The sequence below is a fragment of the Agelaius phoeniceus genome, chromosome 13 (genome assembly GCF_051311805.1).
Source record: "Agelaius phoeniceus isolate bAgePho1 chromosome 13, bAgePho1.hap1, whole genome shotgun sequence".
Taxonomy (NCBI): Eukaryota; Metazoa; Chordata; class Aves; order Passeriformes; family Icteridae; genus Agelaius; species Agelaius phoeniceus.
Genome location: NC_135277.1, coordinates 11646181 through 11664596, shown reverse-complemented (window position 1 = coordinate 11664596; position 18416 = coordinate 11646181). Strand labels below are relative to the sequence as shown.

The window sequence follows — 18416 nt, the reverse complement described above, 5'->3', positions numbered from 1 at the left end:
GCACTTTTTGCAGTAATTTATTTCAGAGAGATGAGAAATTTAATACGATGGAGTTGTTTTCCTATGTCTGCTTCTCTACTGTGCTTAGGCAGCCATAGCAGAACTGAGTGTATTAAGTTCAGATTTGGTTTGACCCAATAGTTCATCTGTCAATGTACCGTGGGATTAGCATGAATTACAGGTCAATGGTGCAGTTAGAATGGAGACAAAATTTATGTGATCAGTTGCAGCAGAGATTTGTCACTGTGACAAAGGATCAAAGCCTTCTCTTGTAGGAAATTTGGCATTCAAAAGCTGGGGGTTTCTTGAGGTCGATTTGAAGTGGTATCAATGTAAGAAAGTGCATGGCTTTGATTTGAAATGTCAGCTTTAAAAATAACTTTTTTGAAAAGTGTTTTTGAGTTCAAGACCTTTCACATTCTTCATGAAATCTTGGTATTCAAATAGATTCTGCTATATGCTGTAATTCATTTTCTTATCTTGGCTATGAATTAACTGATAACAAAATTTGCTATATTAAAGGTATCCCACGTCACAGAAGGTTTAGCAGTAGTGATTTGGGAAAGGTCTGTGCTTGAACATCTAAAGCAACAAGGCAATTTTTGTAAGTGAATGACACATGGTATTCATACGAGAGCTCAGTGATGCTATGAACTGCAGGACCCGTGTCACGGATCTGCGTGATGACAGGATCTGTCCAACGGGGGCATTTTTATAATGCAGTCTCACTGCTTGACCCCTGGAAAAACCCACGTACAACATCAGCCGTTTGTCAGCACGTTTGGGTCACACGCTGCGCCAGGCGCATCCCCCCCCCTCTGGAAGTGACCGAGGGCAGTTCCCCGTCCTGCCCGGCTGAGCGGGGGCAGTGCCCGGCCCAGCCCTGCCGCGCCCCCGCTCTCCCCGGCCGCGCCGATAAATGCGCGGCGGTGCGGGCGCGGCGGGGCGATGGAGGCGGCGGGCGGGCGGGCGCTGCTGGCCGCCGTGGGGCTGCTGTCGGCGCTGAGCGCCGCGGGCACGCTGTTCCTGCTGGCGCAGTGGCGGGAGCTGGGCGCGGCGCTGCGGGAGTTGGAGGCGGCGGGGAACGGCTCCGTGCGGGGGCTGCCCCCCGGCCCCGCGCCCGCCGCCCGCACCAAGCGCAGCCGCCGCGGGGAGCGCGCCCGCGGCCACGTGCGCGCCGAGAGCGACGAGATGCTGATGATGCTCACCTACTCCATGGTGCCGGTACGGCCCCGCCGGGGCTGCCAGCGGGCCGGGGGGCGGGAGAGCCGGGCTTGGCCCGCCTGCAGCCCCGGGGCGGGCCCTCGCTCGCCTTGGCTCCTGCTTGGCGGCTTCACCTGGAGAGAACGCGGTGCTCTGCCCCGCTGCCTGCTCTGCGAATGCGGCGCTCAGAGCTCGCAGGGTACCACCCAACTTGGCAAACAAAGGGAGGGAGGCTGGGTGTGATGGGTGCTCACAGGGGTCTTAGGATGAGACTCTGTGTTTCTATGTTTCAGATGGATTGATTTATTATTTTTTGATATATATTATATTAAAACTATACTAAAAGAATAGAGGAAAAGATTTCATCAGAAGGCTAGCTAAGAATAGAAAAAAAATGAATAAGGAAAGCTTGTGACTGACTGAGACAGTCTGGACAGCTGGACTGTGATTGGCCATTAATTAGAAACAACTCCACGAGACCAGTCACAGGTCCACCTGTTGCATTCCACAGCAGCAGATCATTATTGCTTACATTTTGTTCCTGAGGCCTCTCAGCTTCTCAGGAGAAAAAATCCTAAAGAAAAGGATTTTTCAGAAAATATCATAACTACAGTTGGGGGGTTAGTGAAACTCCAAAATTTCGTTGCAATAAGAAGCTGTCTGGTTTCCAGCGTTCCTGGTTTTTAAAACTAACACCACTAACAGAGCCCCTGTGTGTTTTGTGCTGTTCAGCATCTCAGCGTGAGGCACTGGACATCACCTGACATCTCTTTGAAACTGATAATGCCCTTCCAGTAAGTGCTGAATTTGAGGCGGTGTTTGATGGATCAGGAGAACTGTATGTCCTTTCTCTGGTAGAACAGCACAGTTTTTTGCACATCAGTGAAAAGATGATGTTGCTCAGTAGGAACTAATGTCATGTAGTTGAAAAATTACACAGGTTGTATAGTTGAAACATTTTGAATAGATTGAAATGCTTTTGCCTTTTGAGCTAGAAGAAATGCAAGAAAAATATTACTATTGAGAGAACTTTAGTGGAAACTGTTCCAGTAAGGGCTCCAGGTCTACATGCACAAAAGTCTAACTCAGGCTCTTACTCATGTATTTATGTTGCTGGTTTAAAAAACTGTTTACAGAAAATACCTCTTCAGTCATGTTCTGATGGCAATAAACTATTGCAATCCTCATTTTACAGTGATAACATCTCCATTAATATTAGAGCTAATGAGAGTGTAAAGCACAGGTGTTCAAAGCATGGAGTCTTGATAATGACTTTGTTTGGGTCTTAGAATAATTTCTTTTTAGCTAGGCCCTTTAAGTTGTTGTGCTTTCAGTTTAGAATTTGCAGCACAAAACTTCTGCAAAAAGTAAAAATCTGTAAAGTCACATCGTTTTGTACTCAAAACTGTCTTTTAAATAACTTCTTTTAGGAAGTCATCCCTGGATTTGGTAGCTGCAGTTTGTTTTGCTCTATCTGATATGAATTGCTTTTTTTGAGTCCAAAAGATCCACAAATAAAATTATTGGGGAAAGGATTCTGATCCTTATAGGGCTTGAAGACAGTCAATGCCATTTCTGCTAGGTGCTCAGATTGGCATCATTAGTTGCAGGTGAGTGTCTGGATAATTTTGACAATGGCCATTAAGTGTGCTACTCTGCTGTCAATAGGTACCATGATTACATTAATTACATTACATTAATTTTATTGCCCTCTCCAAATAGGACTGAGCACACTGTGTATATTTGAACAGCACGTGGCCAGACTCTGCACTTGTGCCTCTAAATGTCCACTGTGACTATGCTGTGTCTGATGTGCTTCATTTAAACCTGTGTATCCTGCAGGGAGCTGCCTGGGAGGGTTTGATGCCTTTTCATTCTTACTCCCATCACACATTTTTCATTCTGGCCACTGCACAGTGTGTAACTGTGTGCAGAATCATTTGCTCAAGGGGAAAAGAGTCCTTAGAAAAATACTCAAGCACCCCCTCCTCCCACTCCTGCATTTCTGTATTTTGAATCTAACTCCCACTAATGTCATTTGAAGACTTGGCTGCTTTTGTACTGTGAGACAAAGTTCCTCAGAGTTGGTGGGATGACCCCTGTGGCACTTGTGGCCCCTGTTCAATGTGGGCCTGAACAGAGGCTTGGTCTGAACAGATTCTCTCTGGAGATTAGGTTAGAGCTAAATCATGTTAGCTCTAATAACATGAGCATATTTTTTGTTCAGGGCCTCTTATTTAAGTATATGTATATTCATTTTGCAAGTGAGTAAAAATAGGAAACTGGCAAATCTGCTGCTGCAGAAAGGCTGATGGGAGGGTAACAGGCCAAGATTCAAAGTGTGATTTAAGACAGTGCAAGAGATGTGGATACCAATTATCTGAGTAATATTTCATAGTTTAGGGGTTTGATTTATTTTTATTTTTCCATCATTTCTCCATAAGAAAACTAAGATTTTAGCATTTAAATAAGATATTTTTATCTGTAGCTTTTCTTAGTGATGATGCTGGTTGTGAAGGGTATCTTTCATAGCTAAGCTGGAGGTTCTGTCACAGGCTATTTGCACTCCTTGAGTGCCATGTTTTTTAATTGTCGCCTGAGTCACACTGACTGGTAAAAGTAGTGCTGCTGAGATAATTGGAGGGCCCCAAAGCAAGCTGTGATCACTTCAACAACCTCAACAGAACTATTTAAATTAAAATGCAGTTAGAATTAGAGTGCACATGGACAACATGTATTTTACAAATTACAGGGTAGGAGCCAAGTGTTTTTAAAGAATGTGAGGGGAAAGAAAACAAGCATATTCTGACATTCAAAATCAGTTAGCACTTCTCAACTAATTTAAACTGAGTCTGAAATTCTAAATGTACTGTTCCAGTACAGTCTGGAATCAGTACATTCTCAGCAGGTATCAAACAGAACAGGAACTCATTGTCAAATATGGTTTGGTTTTGCAGCAAAAGGATACTTTCCACTAAACTAATTATCCTCTATTTGAGTCTGTTAAATTTGGCAGTTGAAACTAATGATGCATTAATTAAAAAAATTATGATTGACAGTGGCAAATAACCTTGCTAGGATTAAACTTCAATCTGCCTTTCAGATTGCCTTGCACTTGTTCCTTCTGTCTCTTGGGACTAGTGCATTCCATTAATTTCTATTAATTGTAGATAGAGTAACTGCACAAAGATCAACAAATGTGCAGCTCTGGGTAAATGGTTCATAAATTATTACTCATTGCACAGTCCTGAAATAGTGACCCTTTGTTTTCTGGCTGTAAACATTAGACTTTCCCATAGAGAGCTGAGGGACTTCCAGAGATCATGGTCATAATATTCCTGCTGTTTGTTTTGATGAGTCGCAAAATGTTTTAGTGTTGACTCTCATTATGCAGGACATGTAATGTGAATGTTTGCTCAGCCAAGAACTGAGTATTTTGTAAAGATGACTCCTCTATTGATAAATTTTAGTCTACTCTAGATTAAAAGCCTCTTTATGAACATGTCTTCCAGCTTGATTTAATAAAGACTTGTCTTTTTGCTTGAATTGTTTTGAGTGGATGAAGGTCCATTTCAAATTTGTACATCTTGGCTATTCAAAGATAAGAAAATGCTTACTTGGAACACAGGTCATCTTCCTCCCTGGGTATGCTTCATTAGAAAAGTTTCCATCACTTAATATAAAATAAAATTGAATGTAGTTTTTATTGGCTGATAATTGGATTTTAATACCTTCTACTGATAGAGTCCATGCATGGACAACCACATGTCTTCCAGTAATGTGTGAAGTTTAATGACTAAGTGATGTATGGAGTTTTCTGCCCAATATTTTATTCATATTTTCATTAAGGATTAAACTGAGGTCTATTGAACAGAGTCCTATGAGAGAAACACTGCCCAAAGAGATGGATGGTGTCAGTGTTACAGAATTCTGAACAGTTTATTCTAATAAGCACAGAGGGCCAGTTGTATCTTTGGGTTTGGAATTATTTCTGTAGGTAAAGTGAACTGGATACTTTTATGAAATGCATCGTTTTCAACTTTAATTTCTTCGCAATATTAGGTCCGAGTGATGGTGGATTTGTGTAACAGCACAAAAGGGATATGTTTAACAGGTATGTTTGCTGCCTTAAGCATCACACCTATGTTACCTCCAGGAACCCAGAAACAGTGTTTTCAAAGAATCTGAGGTCAATAACTGTGTCAAAATACTGCTATTTATCAGAATTTTAAAAAAAGGTTAATATGTACCACTTTTGGGACTTATCTGTACCCTTTGAATATAAATGCTGGAATTTAAGGAGCTCAATTGATGCTCCTTGGAGACATTTCTCTTTGATGTAATTTTCATAAACAAATCTTTTAGACTTGGGTGTTTTAAATACCAGCTGAGGTTTAGTCATAATATTTTTGCAAATGCCACACTTCAGGCCTAACACAGGAGGAACATGCAGGGGGTAGAAACTTTCTTCCTTTGTTACAACTACAGTGGAGCAGTGGCACTTAGTGAAGTCACATGTCACCAGTGAGGACTGGAGCTGCTGATGGCTGAGTCACAAGAAGGTGTGGAAAGTTTTGTGGGGTTTGGTGAAGGGTGTCTGGTAGCAGCCAATTTAAGAGCTACAGTCCAGCTTTGAGGTCTGTCACAGAATGAGCTGTGTTCCTTATGGAAATGAGAAGATTAGAAAGAAGCCAGATTTATGAGTTAAAGAAAATGCTTGACTTGCTGTCTGGTTTGAATTTTCAATAAGGTCCATTTGACTCAACTGATTAAACATAAATGAGAACTACCATTGTACACACAGATGTTAAATAATATTTCTGGAGCTATACATCAGTTCTGATTGCAACAGTGGCTGAAGCACAGACAATCTAAGTTTTGGTTTTTTTGGGCTTCAGACTTGTAAATTCATATTACTTGGTGCCTTTTGCACCTTTTTCTCTCTTAACACCATTATATGAGTGGCTTTCTCTGCTGCAGGCCTCAATGACATTTGTGGCTTTTCAAGCACCTTTCTTATGTATCTGATGCTTGTACAAGGAGCCTCAGCTTTAGGGATGAGGAAGGAATTCAATGCACTAATGGATGTAATATAGTGTGAAAGAAATAGCCATTTACTGGAAAACTGGCAGAAAGATGTTAACTGATATTACTGCCTGTGCTGATTAAAAGGGATGATTCCTGTAATGGTATTGTAAAATGGTTTTCACTTTACTCATAATGCTTCATAATTAATGCTGAAAATTGTCACATTTAGGGAAATCTAGTAATTGCTGTTATTTTCTTTTGTAAAAAGTGGTTAAAACAAGAGAGTACTTTGGCTGGATAAAAATGTTCACAGAGTTAATTTGGTTCTTTAATTGCAACTGTCACCTTTGTGTTCTCCAACTCCTTTTCCATTTAAAATTTTTTTTTGATGTGCATTGGGGATCACAGATGAGGAATCACAGACATTGTTCTGGTTAATCTTTCTTGACTCTTGCCTGCTATGCTTGCTTCTCTTTAGGGCCCTACATCTAAGCTGTCTAAGAGTGAGGCAGATTTTTCTGTATTACAAGTTGCTGAATGACTGAAGCAAGTCCAATTTCTAAATGCACCAACCAGTTTCTGTGGGAAGCTTGATACAGACTGGATAAGTCACATGTGAAAAATCTGACTGTAGATATGAATGATAAGACTTTTTTTTCCTACTTAAATAGTCTTAGTCCTGAATTGCAATCTGTAAAACACAGAAGTGTGGCATGTATTTTTAATGTGTATCCAACAGGATTTTAATTGTGACATTCATCAGTATTGTAAAGCCAATATTCTTTCTCTAGAAGAGGTTTTTGAAGAAGACTCACATAAAGGAAATATCACTGTGAGGTGTCTTGCATCCATGGCTTTGTGAAAGCACCAAAGCCCCTGACAGTGAGGTTACATTGCAGAGGTTGTTGCCAAACTTTTATCAATTGAAATTTGAAAAAAGCAAAACATGTTTATGTAAAGGTGTTAGTCTTTTGGCAAGTCTGAGTTACTCCTAATGCTCAGACACTTGTTTATAACACAAAGCAGTTAAACAGATACTCATTTTGAAATTGGAGGGATTTTCTTACCCTTTTACTGTTCTGATCTAGTGCTCATCAGTTCAGTTTGGAATTGCTTTGTTTTCTTGCTAGGTTAAACTCACCATTTCTTCTTTCTTGTGTTGTTTTTTTTTTTCTTTCTCTTGTTACAGGCCCCCCAGGACCCCCAGGTAAGACACTTGGACAAGTGCAGTAACATTTGTGTGTAACTGAAACAGTTGCTGGTATAAAACATTGAAATACAGAAATGTATCTTCCACAAAGTTGTGTTCCTTTGCTAATTAGAAAAAGGGAGGGTTGAATGACTGCCTGCCTTTATAATGCTTGTATTTAAGTCAGTTCATGCCCACTCTGAGAGAGGGGAGGTTTCAGACATTTTAATTTTCTAGTGGAGGGAGTAGAACATTTGATCAAAACCAAGTTAATATGTTTAAGTAGTATCTAGGTGAAGAGATTAATTTATATATTAACCTCCCAAGGAAATGGATATTATAATTTAACACTAAAATGTTCTTTAAAAAAATATTGGTTACTGATTACACCTTCCCACCTCCCCCATAACTTTTCCTCCTTTCTTATTGAATTCTGTCTCAGTTCTCACTCAGGTGGTTGCAAGGCTATGTTATGAATGGTTATTTGCTTTCTTTCTGTGCTGCTTAACCTGTGAGTCTGCTTGGAGCAATTCTCTGTATCAGAAAAGTATGAGTTACATTTTGCTGGGGTTTAAATATATAAATAAACATGCTGCATGTAAATATAGTAGATTTCAGGGTAACTTGCATTCAACAGAGAAAATCCAGTTATACTGTTTGGTTTGATCAGGGCCTCCTGGGCTGCCTGGCTACAATGGATCAGATGGAATCCCAGGAACTCCAGGACAAAAGGGAGAACCAGGAGTAAATGGAAAAAGAGGAAAAATAGGTACAGCTTCCCTTCATATTAGGTTACAATGCTGCTTTGAAATCCAAAGAAATTACAGCTATCCAGCTAAATACAGGTGAAAAATATAACTAGAATGCATATGGTTTGTAGTAAAAATATTTATTAATTGGTGCTTAATACTGGAGCAGTGCTCTTGATACTGAAATGGTTTTTATTTCTAGGTTTGCCAGGACCAAAAGGTGATCAAGGACAGAAAGGAGAACCAGGAGAAATGGGTTTGCCTGGCAAGGATGGTATGCCAGGAGGAAAAGGTGCAAGGGGATCCAAGAGAAAAAAGGGGGATGCAAACAATGATGTGATATTAGAAGGTAGAGAAAAGTGCTCTTGGGAGTTCTCTTGCAACAGTGTACTTGACAGAAAAAGATATGCTCTACTTCTGAAGCATGAATGTGATCTGCAAGGGCAGGACCAACCTGTACAAATAGGGTTTATATACACAGAGAAGTCTGAGTATTGCAATGCACAGGAAATTGTTCTCTTTGCAGGGCAAGTCTTCACAAAAACCTTTGTGCCTGGCCCTTGGGTTGAAGTGTATGTGGATTTCACCCTTTCCAGAATGCTCTCATACATTTGACTTCCTCCTGCTCCAGTGTAGTTTTATTTTTCTATTAGAAAATGAGGGGCAGATTTCCACTCAGGAATCTGTGAAGCAGCCAAATATAAAATGTGTAAAATTACAGCAGTGTAGCATCTGACATGGTAACTCTCTAATGGGCCTGTAATCCAGACAGATAGAATGCATTGATGTCCTACTCCTTGTGAAGCTCTCTCTGGTTCACTTTCTAACAAACAGCATTTCAGAGAGTTTATTGCACCATATTCTGTACTCAGGCACCTCTTAAGAAAGAGAGAGGCTGTTCTGTGGATGTCCTGTGGACACGAACAGCTCTCTGCAGGCTTCCTGCTGCCTGGGGAAGGGCTGTGTCCTGACACTGCATTTTGTACCCAGGTGCAAAAGGTGAGCCTGGACCACCTGGGCCCCCTGGACCACCTGGACCCCCAGGGCCTCCAGGAAAACGTAAAGGTAAAGCCAAAGTGGAGCTTCAGGAGAACATCTACAGCAGCAAATGCACAGGTTAGTGCTTTCCAGTGTTCCTTTCCATTAAACCAAGATTCAACCATTGCTTCAAGGTTCACAACAGACAGCATGAGTTTAGTTTTCTGGCACCACTAAAACTGCATAAGTTTAAAGCTGAACATGTGCTCAGGTGCTTTGCTGAAATACAGCTTGTGTAAGGCAGCAGGCTACCTTCATGTTAGTCTTTTAACTGTGTTTTGGTAATGCTCAGGCAAAGTATTTACAAATGGTGTCTTCTATGAGGTGGGATAAATTTGGAAAGTAAGAGAAATGCAGCTGAAACTGTTGGCTTTTAGATAATGAATACTTAATTTTAGATGTAAATATAAACCCCTGATTCTGGACATGGAAGTGTCAGAACAGAGCCCAGGGAGCCTCCTTTACAATGGACAGGAGAGAGCTGGAGCAGAAATCTCATCCTATTTGAAATTCAGAAATGCATGAACTGTTGTATGAGATAATTGGGCCATTTTCTCAGGTGGCCTCTTTTCAAGTCTTGAAACAAACTGAAATGCTTTGGAGGATAAGCTCTCTGATGGATTTCTGATGGATTTTAAATTGCAGCAGGAAAATGGGAGTTACACTCAAATAACTCTGCAAAGATGAGATCTTCCTCAATGAGCTTTTATGTTTTATGACTCAGCAAACCATGAGATCTTATTACCAAATTTCAATGAATAATCCAGATTTTGTAATTAAATATTCATTACTATTTCAAGGAAAGAAAATACCTATGCTGAATTACAATTGTAATTAACTTATTGCATAAGAATACAAGCCTGGCTTTTTCAAAATAAATTTTGAATCTGGTAAAACTTAGTTTCTTCAAGAGAAGAGAATAATTAGTTGCAAGTGCAGGTATATTTTTTCTCTCTGGTACTTTAGTGAATTATGGAAGAAACAAAACATCTCTGCTTCATCCTTCCCACCTTCCCCCAATAGACCAAATGAATAGTTTTAATGACTTTTAAACTCCATTAATTCTCAACCAGAATATTTTATGATAGGAAGCAGCAGGGTATTTATCTTGGTTTTTGATGGGAAGAAAGTAGTGAAAATTTCCCATAAGAATCTCTGATTGAAAACTGTCTCTTTAATTTTAGTTGCTTTTTGATCCATGCAGCTGGAAGTACTGCAAATATTCTCAAAGGCAAATAGTGCACTCAGCTCTGCTACAAACACTGACCTGGCCCTTGGCTATCCTATAGTTTTAGATAAACTCCTGTACAGGAAACTGCTCCTTCAGTCAGCTGCATCTATTAGACTCAGCCCAAGAAAAATCAACTTGTGCATTGCAATTTATAATTTCTGCTGAGTGATTTTGTTTTTTGAAATATTCTGGAAGTATTTTGGGATCAGAAGCTGGAAGGGGATCTCAAGGGATTGGTAAATTCTATCTGTAGGCATTCAGCTTACCATGGCTGGGTGGACTGTTTGTGCCTTACTTGGAGATACACGGTGATCACTTGCAAATTTTCCATGCCATCTCACCAACGCCCTAGATAATGGATGGGAAAAATACATGTTGTTCTTGCTCCATCTTGGAGTAGTTTTCTTCTGCATGAACAAAAGGAGGATATGACCTAAAGGAGAAAACAACAATGCAGTATTATCTGTCCTTTCTTTCCTGAATGTCATGGTACCCTTTCAGCATTACTTTATATTTTTTTCCTATTTTTAACTATCTTTGTCACTTAAACTTCATCACAGACCTGTAAATCCTAGAAATATATTAGAAGGCAACAATGAAAATGCTAAAGTCTGAAAAATGTGCAGCCTGTGTGTAAAGCACAGCCTGTGTGAAATGCTGGAGATAAAAGTTAAGAATGGAATTAGAAAACAAGGCTACAATGAAACCAACAGAAAGATGAGAACTCTTCTCTGTGGTTATTCATTCTAAGCAAACTGAAATGTGTCACATTGTTTTAAGGGCAGAAGTGATACTTGGCTCTAAAGAAAATGGTCCATAAATAATTTAATTCAGGCATTATTTTAAGAATGAATGCTAAGAGAAAATCCAGCCAGCTAGTCCTTAAATTGCTGTGGGGCGGGGAAAAATATTTCCAGGTGTTTGATTCTAATGGGATTCTAAGCATTTCTATGTGTGTAAATAATAGAATGTGTCATTTCCCTTAATATTTCATCCTGCTTCTTTAGTGGCATGGATGTCAAGCTCATGCATTATGTACTCAGCGTACATGTTTTATTGCTGTCTCGGGCATTAACAGCGTGAACAAAATGTTCTGTTGCCAACAGGATCCACTCTCTCTTCTGGTCTGTGGGGATTTGTGCATGAAGGTTTTGTGTTTAACAACTACTCCTTCCCAAGAAATGCTTTTTGTCTTACTACTAAATCAGCCATTTTGCAGCTTCCTCAGCTGCCTGAAGTTATGTCATGAAAAGGGCAACTCTCTCTTCCTAAGTAGCAACTCAGAAATTCACAGCTAAGGAACTAAATCTATTGATTTAATTAGTTACTCCTCAAAGTTGACTGTCAGCCTCAACACTTATTTCCTTGGCAGAAGTGAGAGCAAGTCTTTTCTTATCTCATTTCTGACCACACCAACATAAGCATTTTTTTTTTTCCAGATGAAGCAAAATCCCAGTTACCATTCCTTTATTTTAGTGGAGTCACTGATGTGTCCATCTATCATGTCAAATAGGGTAAAACATGTCATTTTTCTCTTTCTCCCCCCACCCTAGATGAGATATGTGGTGTACCAAATGATGATACCCTCGCTGGAAAGGCTGAAGACAGAACCCCAGAACCTCCTTCAAAAAAAGCTGGTAACCTGCTACCAAGTGTGACTCGAGTGCTACTTTCTCTGTCAGTGTCACAGATCATGGACATGTGCTTTTTTTCCCATCAGAATGTGTCATAACGTCTGTAGGAAGTCCTGATCAGTATGTCAGTGTACAGCAAACGTTTGGAACTTGGATGAGGGAGCCTGCAAACATAAGTGATGAAAGGATTTGGCTCACCATGCATTTTTCAGGTATTTTTAGTAGTAGTCACTGACCAAAAATCTGTTAGTATCTGACATTGCTTCCTTAATCCTTTCAACCTAAACTTGTAAGAATGATGAGTTTTTACCCACCTCTTTTTCAGAATATTTTCCATATTACCTGTTTAACACTTGACTATATGTATGGCTGTAGGCATTTTAGACATATCTTTAGACATTTTCAGAGTCAACATCAGATTTTTAAAATAGCTTTATGTTTGGGTTTTTTTTTACTAAATCTAAGTTTAAATGTCTATTGTTTGTGGCCTTTATCCTTTTCTTTGAAGAGTTTCTGTTTCCTATGGCTTTACTTCCCTAAATTGTAGCTCAGAGTTTTGCCTTTTTGTTTAGCTAGGCATGAAAATGAGGCAACCGCTGCATAAACTACACTTAGAGCAGGAAAATGTCCAGGACCTAAGTGGGAAAAGGAAATATTTCTGCATACACATCAAATGTGTTCAGAATGAGGACCTATTAGGTCCGTAGGAAGCAGGCTCTTGATCATCTTTTCTATAGATTACTTTTGTATGTCTCTGGATTCTTTTTTCACATTCCAGCAAGTTGAATCACTACTGAAAACACAAATATGATTGTTTGTCTGATAGTTGATGGAGATGGACTTTCAGTTGATTGAGACTGAACTTTAGTACAGAGATCTCAAAATTAGATGAACCAAATGATAGTCCTTTTTTTTTGCAACATGTTTTCCTCTTTGTTTAGGAAACTATATAAAAGAATATGAAAATTTCGATGCCTTGGTGAATGGCAGCTACAGGATCATTAACATCACAGGATTTTTCTATGGATGTGGTCATGCAGTACAAAACAACCATCTCTACTATCATCAGGGAGGAACCAGTTACATTCAGAAGTAAGTCAAAGATAGTTGGCCTAAGACAAATGAAGTTGTGAAAGGAGGAGCAATGGGTTGGAGTGCCAGAGCTGAACCTCAGAAAAGCAGACAATTCTCCTTGTAGCATTTTGTACTTTTTTTGGTCCTACCTAAACAGGAAGAACAGAGGAATGGTTCAGAGCTTTTTCCAGAACAGAACAACTCATTCTTTCCAATCTGTAACAAGAATATGGGCCACCAGCCTTCCACTTTGTGTGTGCAGATGTTGTGGGAAGAGGAAAACTGGGAGAATAGCTCAGGACCACTACTCTGCTGTGGCAATTCTTTAGGCATTGTTCAGCCCTGTGTCTCAGGGGTTCACCTCTGCAGTTACCATGTCATAGAGCAACAGGTTCCCAAGATGAACAAGATGCCATGTGCAGAGAGGACAAGAAATTCTCCTCTTGGCTCTCCTGGGATCCAACCAGGTAGATCCTGGTTCTATTGAACATTACATCGCTGTGGGTGTTCTTCAGCTTGGATTCTTTGCTGTGTTCATAATCACAAGAAAGAAGTGAGAACTGACTAAGGAATTTGGGTACCAGAAGAAAGGATTACATTTAGAAGAATAAGCTGTGCACCTACCTGCATCTGAGTCAGAAGTGGTTCAGCTGCAATGTGGGAGATGTAGGTGGGTGGTTTTGTGGCCATGACCTACTCATGAAACTTGGCTTTGCAGAGCCCTTGCTGTGCTCTGCTCTGGCTGGCAGCAGCAGGGAATGCTGCTGGCACAGAGGGGTGCACTGAGGCACCTGCTGAGGACAGGGTGACCTGGAGAATTGCACATTCCACCAGAGGGGAGTGGCTCCAGTGTTTGATTTCCTCATAAGAAGTTTCTACTACTTTCCTGATACATCTCCCCAGACTAGAACTGAGAATTACATCTCTTATTTAACTTTCTACTGTGGACAGAGACAAACAATACAAATCAACCCCAGAATCTCACCTTGTGGGAAGAGCCAAAGACAGTCCAAGGGCAAGTGAAAGATTGCTTGTTCTTTCAAGTTCTTACACGACTCTGATGTCTGAGCCAAGAACATTTACTATACTTTGATGTCTGTTCCCAAGCAGGTGTGAGTGCTGCCTTCCTATACTCGTGTGCATGCCAAGGAATGTGAGCAAGCTGCAAGGATTCTATAATATTTATTCTGCCAAGCACAAGCTCACTTTTTGGCAGCCTCCTTTAAACATATTTTGGCTTTTTCTCTGGTAGTCTGTAAAAGACCATCACTGTCTAAGCCATACACAGTGATAGGGCAGAGATTCCTCACCTTTGCTTGCATACCAATTATCAGGAAATGCCTTCATGTACAGATGAACACAAACTGTTAGTGGAATTTTCAAATCCTCTCAAGGAACTGTTGAGAAATGGCCTTTATGTTCTGTTCTTCACTCTGAGATTATTTACCTTCAGCACAGACAGAATGAGGCACTATGGATTCTGTGACATTGAAGTCCTTGAATTTGGGCTCCATAAAAGCTTCTGGGAATTGTTGTATTGTTTTAATGGAAAGTAGAGGTGAGGATCTGGTTAGTCCATTTTGCAAATGTTGAAAAAACATTCAAAAAGAGTTTCTTGTCATATTTAAAAGCAGGTAAAACTAGGTTTGTCAGAACCTTGGCAGGTTTTCTCATGACAGTCAGACCTCCAACATTGTGATAGTTTCATTCTTTTTACTTTGTTTCATAACATGCTTTACTATCTCTGTTATTTTTGATTGACTTTGTTGATATTAGTGATCAGAAAAATGTTTGTAGCTTGATTTCTGGTGGTTGATGAAACTATTACACTATATATTGTCATTTACTCCAAGATGTCAGAAAATTAAAGAATTTCAGAACCGTTTGGAATTCCAGACTGGACTGTCCCTGAGTGGGGGAGCCCAAGAGAACCTGGGAATTAAACTTCACTTTTTTGCTCCCTTCCAGATTTTCATGTGTAAATAACAGGAAAAGATAGGGTGTCATGTGCTGCAGAACTTGTGAATCTTGAGGTGCTTTCTATCTTGTTGGCTTTTAATAGAAAAGAATCCTGAAAAAAATCTGCATTTCTGACCAACTAGTCCTGTTAAGGTCTGTCCTTTTAGCCCTTGCATGAGGTTATTTATAGATGTGAAACAATGAACAAGATTAACAGGGTTGACATATGTATTTCTCAAATCTCTTCCAGCCTTTAACTGTTTTTTTTATTGCACATACATGCTGCTGGAATATGGAGTTGCTGCAGATGTTTTACAAAAGCTGAGGGGAATGACCTAAGTTGAGTATTCTTGACTTTTCTTACCATGATTTTTCCAATATATGCTATCCATGCTGCTTAAACAGAAAAATTATTCTTCCAGTATTGCATGTTTCTGGATCTGAACTGTTCCTGTGATTAAGCCTATCTTTTCAGAAAAAATACTTGCAAGTGTAGCACATTCCTTTATTGAGTAGTATTTTTCCTTCCTTTCTTTGAAGCATGGAGCTATACAGTGAGAGAGAAGTCAGACACTGAAACGTGCTTCTTTGCAGAGGGCGTTATTTAAAAAGATAAAGCCATGCTCTCCCTGCCTTTGCTGAAGCCCAGTGTTAGTGGGTGATTAAATGCTGACAGCAGATGTGTCTCAGGAAGAGCTGATTACCCTCCTAAAAGGACCAGTAAAGGAACACGATTTAGCTGCTCACTGCTCCTGCCCTCAGATTATCAACCTATTAAGGAATCTCAAGGAATAAAAACAATTTTATACATCAGAGATGGAAATATTCAGGCTGTCCCTTTGAGGCCAGCATAAGGTCACCATTTTGGCTCTGCAAAAGAAGGATTTTAATTCCTTTGATGTCTACTTGAGTAAACCACTGCATTATCTGGACTGTTTTCATCAGAGGAACTCCGAGACTAGGTGAAGCTGCCCAGAATTCCTCCTGCTTTGGTCAATCACATTTTCTTCCTTTAGCTCCCACCTAGTCCATAAGCAAGCTTTTGTATAGATTCCATTTCCCAATTTTGGGCCTTCACCTGGTATTCAATTCTTTTTCATACCCATTCCTTTTAGTTGCTTCTTTCATCTTGGTGCTAATAAAGCTCATAGACTAAATAAAGTGAAACCTATCAAAAGCAAATCCATGCTCTTGTGCACCTTTCAGATTGGTTATGACTTTGTGATTTTCTCCCGGTGCTTTGGAAGGTTCTTTGAGAACTTAGTCTTAAAAGACATCAGAATGCTCCTTGAATAGGTATTTTCAACAGCACCTCTATCAGTGATTCACCACCCTATGTGTGTGAGATGAGCTCTGGTCACCTGTACTGAATCCTTGCTGTATCTCATTTCAGGGTTGGGCTCAATACAGCCTCACGGCACACCCTGCACATCAAGAACGCCTTACACCAGGGCAAGAACTACCTCTTCTCTAACTCCAAGACATATTTCAACATAGCAGTGGATGAGAAGGGTCTTTGGATTATATATGCCTCAAGCACTGATGAAAATATAATGGTAGCCAACGTTGATGAAGAAAGCTTCTCCGTCAATTGGAACATCAATACCAGCTATCCTAAGTCCAAGGCTGGTAATGCATTCATAGCATGTGGCATTCTGTATGTTACTGACACTAAGGACATGACAGTAAGTTTTGCTTTTGATTTGCTGAAAGGGAAGCAGATTGATGCAAGGTTTAAGTTACGGTCTTCACAGTCTGTTCTTGCTATGCTTTCGTACAGTCTGCGAGACAAGAATTTGTACACGTGGGAGAATGGAAGCTTAATGGTATACCCAGTCCATTTTGGCAGATGAATATATGTTCACATGCCACCTTTGACTAAAGGATCTGTTTAAAGCTCTATGACATACACATGGGGGTCTCTTCACTTGGTGTAAGTTTCTGTTTGCTGATTGTGGTTTGTGAGTGTGTATGAAAGGGAGATCAGGTGCCTTTGTATGAACACACTTAGATTACCGTCCTCATCTTTTTAAAAAATTGTTGTTCACTATTGCAGATGGCACACGGCATAGACATACTTTTGTTTTTCCCATTACTCAGCTGATAATTGTGTCTAATGTACATTGATTATTCCATGGTCATGTGCTCAGCAGAGACTATTTGTAACTTTTATTTAAAATCATCTTCTCTGCAATCATTTTCTAGTCAGTGATGATGGTCTAATATAAACACCTAAATAATGAACTTTTGTGTACAAATACCTTTGTCACTTTCATTTAATTTCCATGGATTCTGTGTGACCACTTTTTCTGGACAAAGTTTTAAAAATCTAAAAATAATGGGAATGGAAATACTTGTTTAAATAGAAAAAAAAGCAGAAAGCTTAAAATTTGACATGTCAAATCAACTGTTAATAATCAAAAGCAAAATCCAGCTAAAGGAAAATGGAATAATGCCATTAAATACAGCTGAATAGACATGAATTGTGTTTCTTTAGAATTAAAGACATAACCATTATAATTAAAATTTCATTTTTAACAATATTTGAGTTTCTTGTGTTGCTGCAGACTCTTCCTTGGCTCTCACTGCCATGCAAACTATACCAGTATAACTTGCTTATAACTATTTAATAAGGCGTATTACTAAAATAAAATGTCCCCACATTCATCCACACAAATGAAATCATAAAATGAAGGGTATACTTTTTTGCTGCTATTTTTAGAATCATCATACTGCTTAGTGACTTCATCTGTTGTTAACTGTAAGTCTGAGACTGCCAATTCACATTCAAATTTTTGAGTTAAAGGTGAGAAATAATAGGAATTTTTTTATTTTAATTTTGTTCTGGTATTTCAGATTTCTAAATTTAATGGTGGAACAAAAAGTTCTCTTGTTGTTTTATGTATCTAGATTCAAAATCATGCTCTTGGAAAACCCCTACCTAAATTTCTAAGCTGCCTGTGCATATTGCTAAATTTCATGGAGTGCACTCAAATACTTAGGAGCAAAGTGTTATTTAAATCCTGAACTGCACCGAGCTGTTTAATACCTGTGTGATCCAGGCCCTGTTGAAGGGATTAATGAATTTGGGAATGTCTGTGCCTGCAGAACCTTGTTTAGCAAATCTGCTGGAGGAATCCCTCTGCTGCAGCTAAGCTCCAGTGTGTGGCACAGGGATGGCTGGGCTCTTCTGAGGATACTTGCTGTTATCACTAAGGCCTTGCATGCTAAGGAGAGAGATGCAGAAGGGAACAAAAATCATGATTAATGCTTTGAACTAGTTTATACATCAGAACTCAGAGACTAAAAAT

General features: G+C 39.7%; 1 protein-coding gene across 7 annotated transcripts; it reads left to right on the top strand.

The window, feature by feature from the left end:
• The first annotated feature begins 886 nt into the window (after positions 1–886).
• GLDN (gliomedin) lies at positions 887–17648 on the top strand. 7 transcript variants are annotated; one of them, XM_077185510.1, is made up of 10 exons: positions 889–1224; positions 5266–5317; positions 7421–7438; positions 8091–8189; positions 8372–8443; positions 9160–9285; positions 11992–12075; positions 12159–12284; positions 13014–13164; positions 16499–17648. In XM_077185510.1, the coding sequence occupies exons 1-10, from the start codon at positions 949–951 to the stop codon at positions 16956–16958; spliced, it is 1464 nt and encodes a 487-aa protein (XP_077041625.1). In that variant the 5' UTR covers positions 889–948; the 3' UTR covers positions 16959–17648. The 7 variants fall into 7 exon arrangements, with proteins under 7 accessions (XP_077041629.1, XP_077041625.1, XP_077041626.1 ...); XM_077185509.1 differs by having other exon boundaries at positions 890–1224; positions 8372–8461; XM_077185508.1 differs by having other exon boundaries at positions 892–1224; positions 8372–8518.
• The last annotated feature ends 768 nt before the right edge of the window (positions 17649–18416 follow it).

Excerpts from the sequence above, each read along its gene's own strand:
- GLDN (XM_077185508.1), top strand. The coding sequence starts at position 949 with ATGGAGGCGGCGGGCGGGCGGGCGCTGCTGGCCGCCGTGGGGCTGCTG. Across the intron at positions 8,190-8,371 it reads TGGAAAAAGAGGAAAAATAG|GTTTGCCAGGACCAAAAGGT; the intron begins GTACAGCTTCCC and ends TTTTATTTCTAG. Across the intron at positions 8,519-9,159 it reads CAATGATGTGATATTAGAAG|GTGCAAAAGGTGAGCCTGGA; the intron begins GTAGAGAAAAGT and ends TTTTGTACCCAG.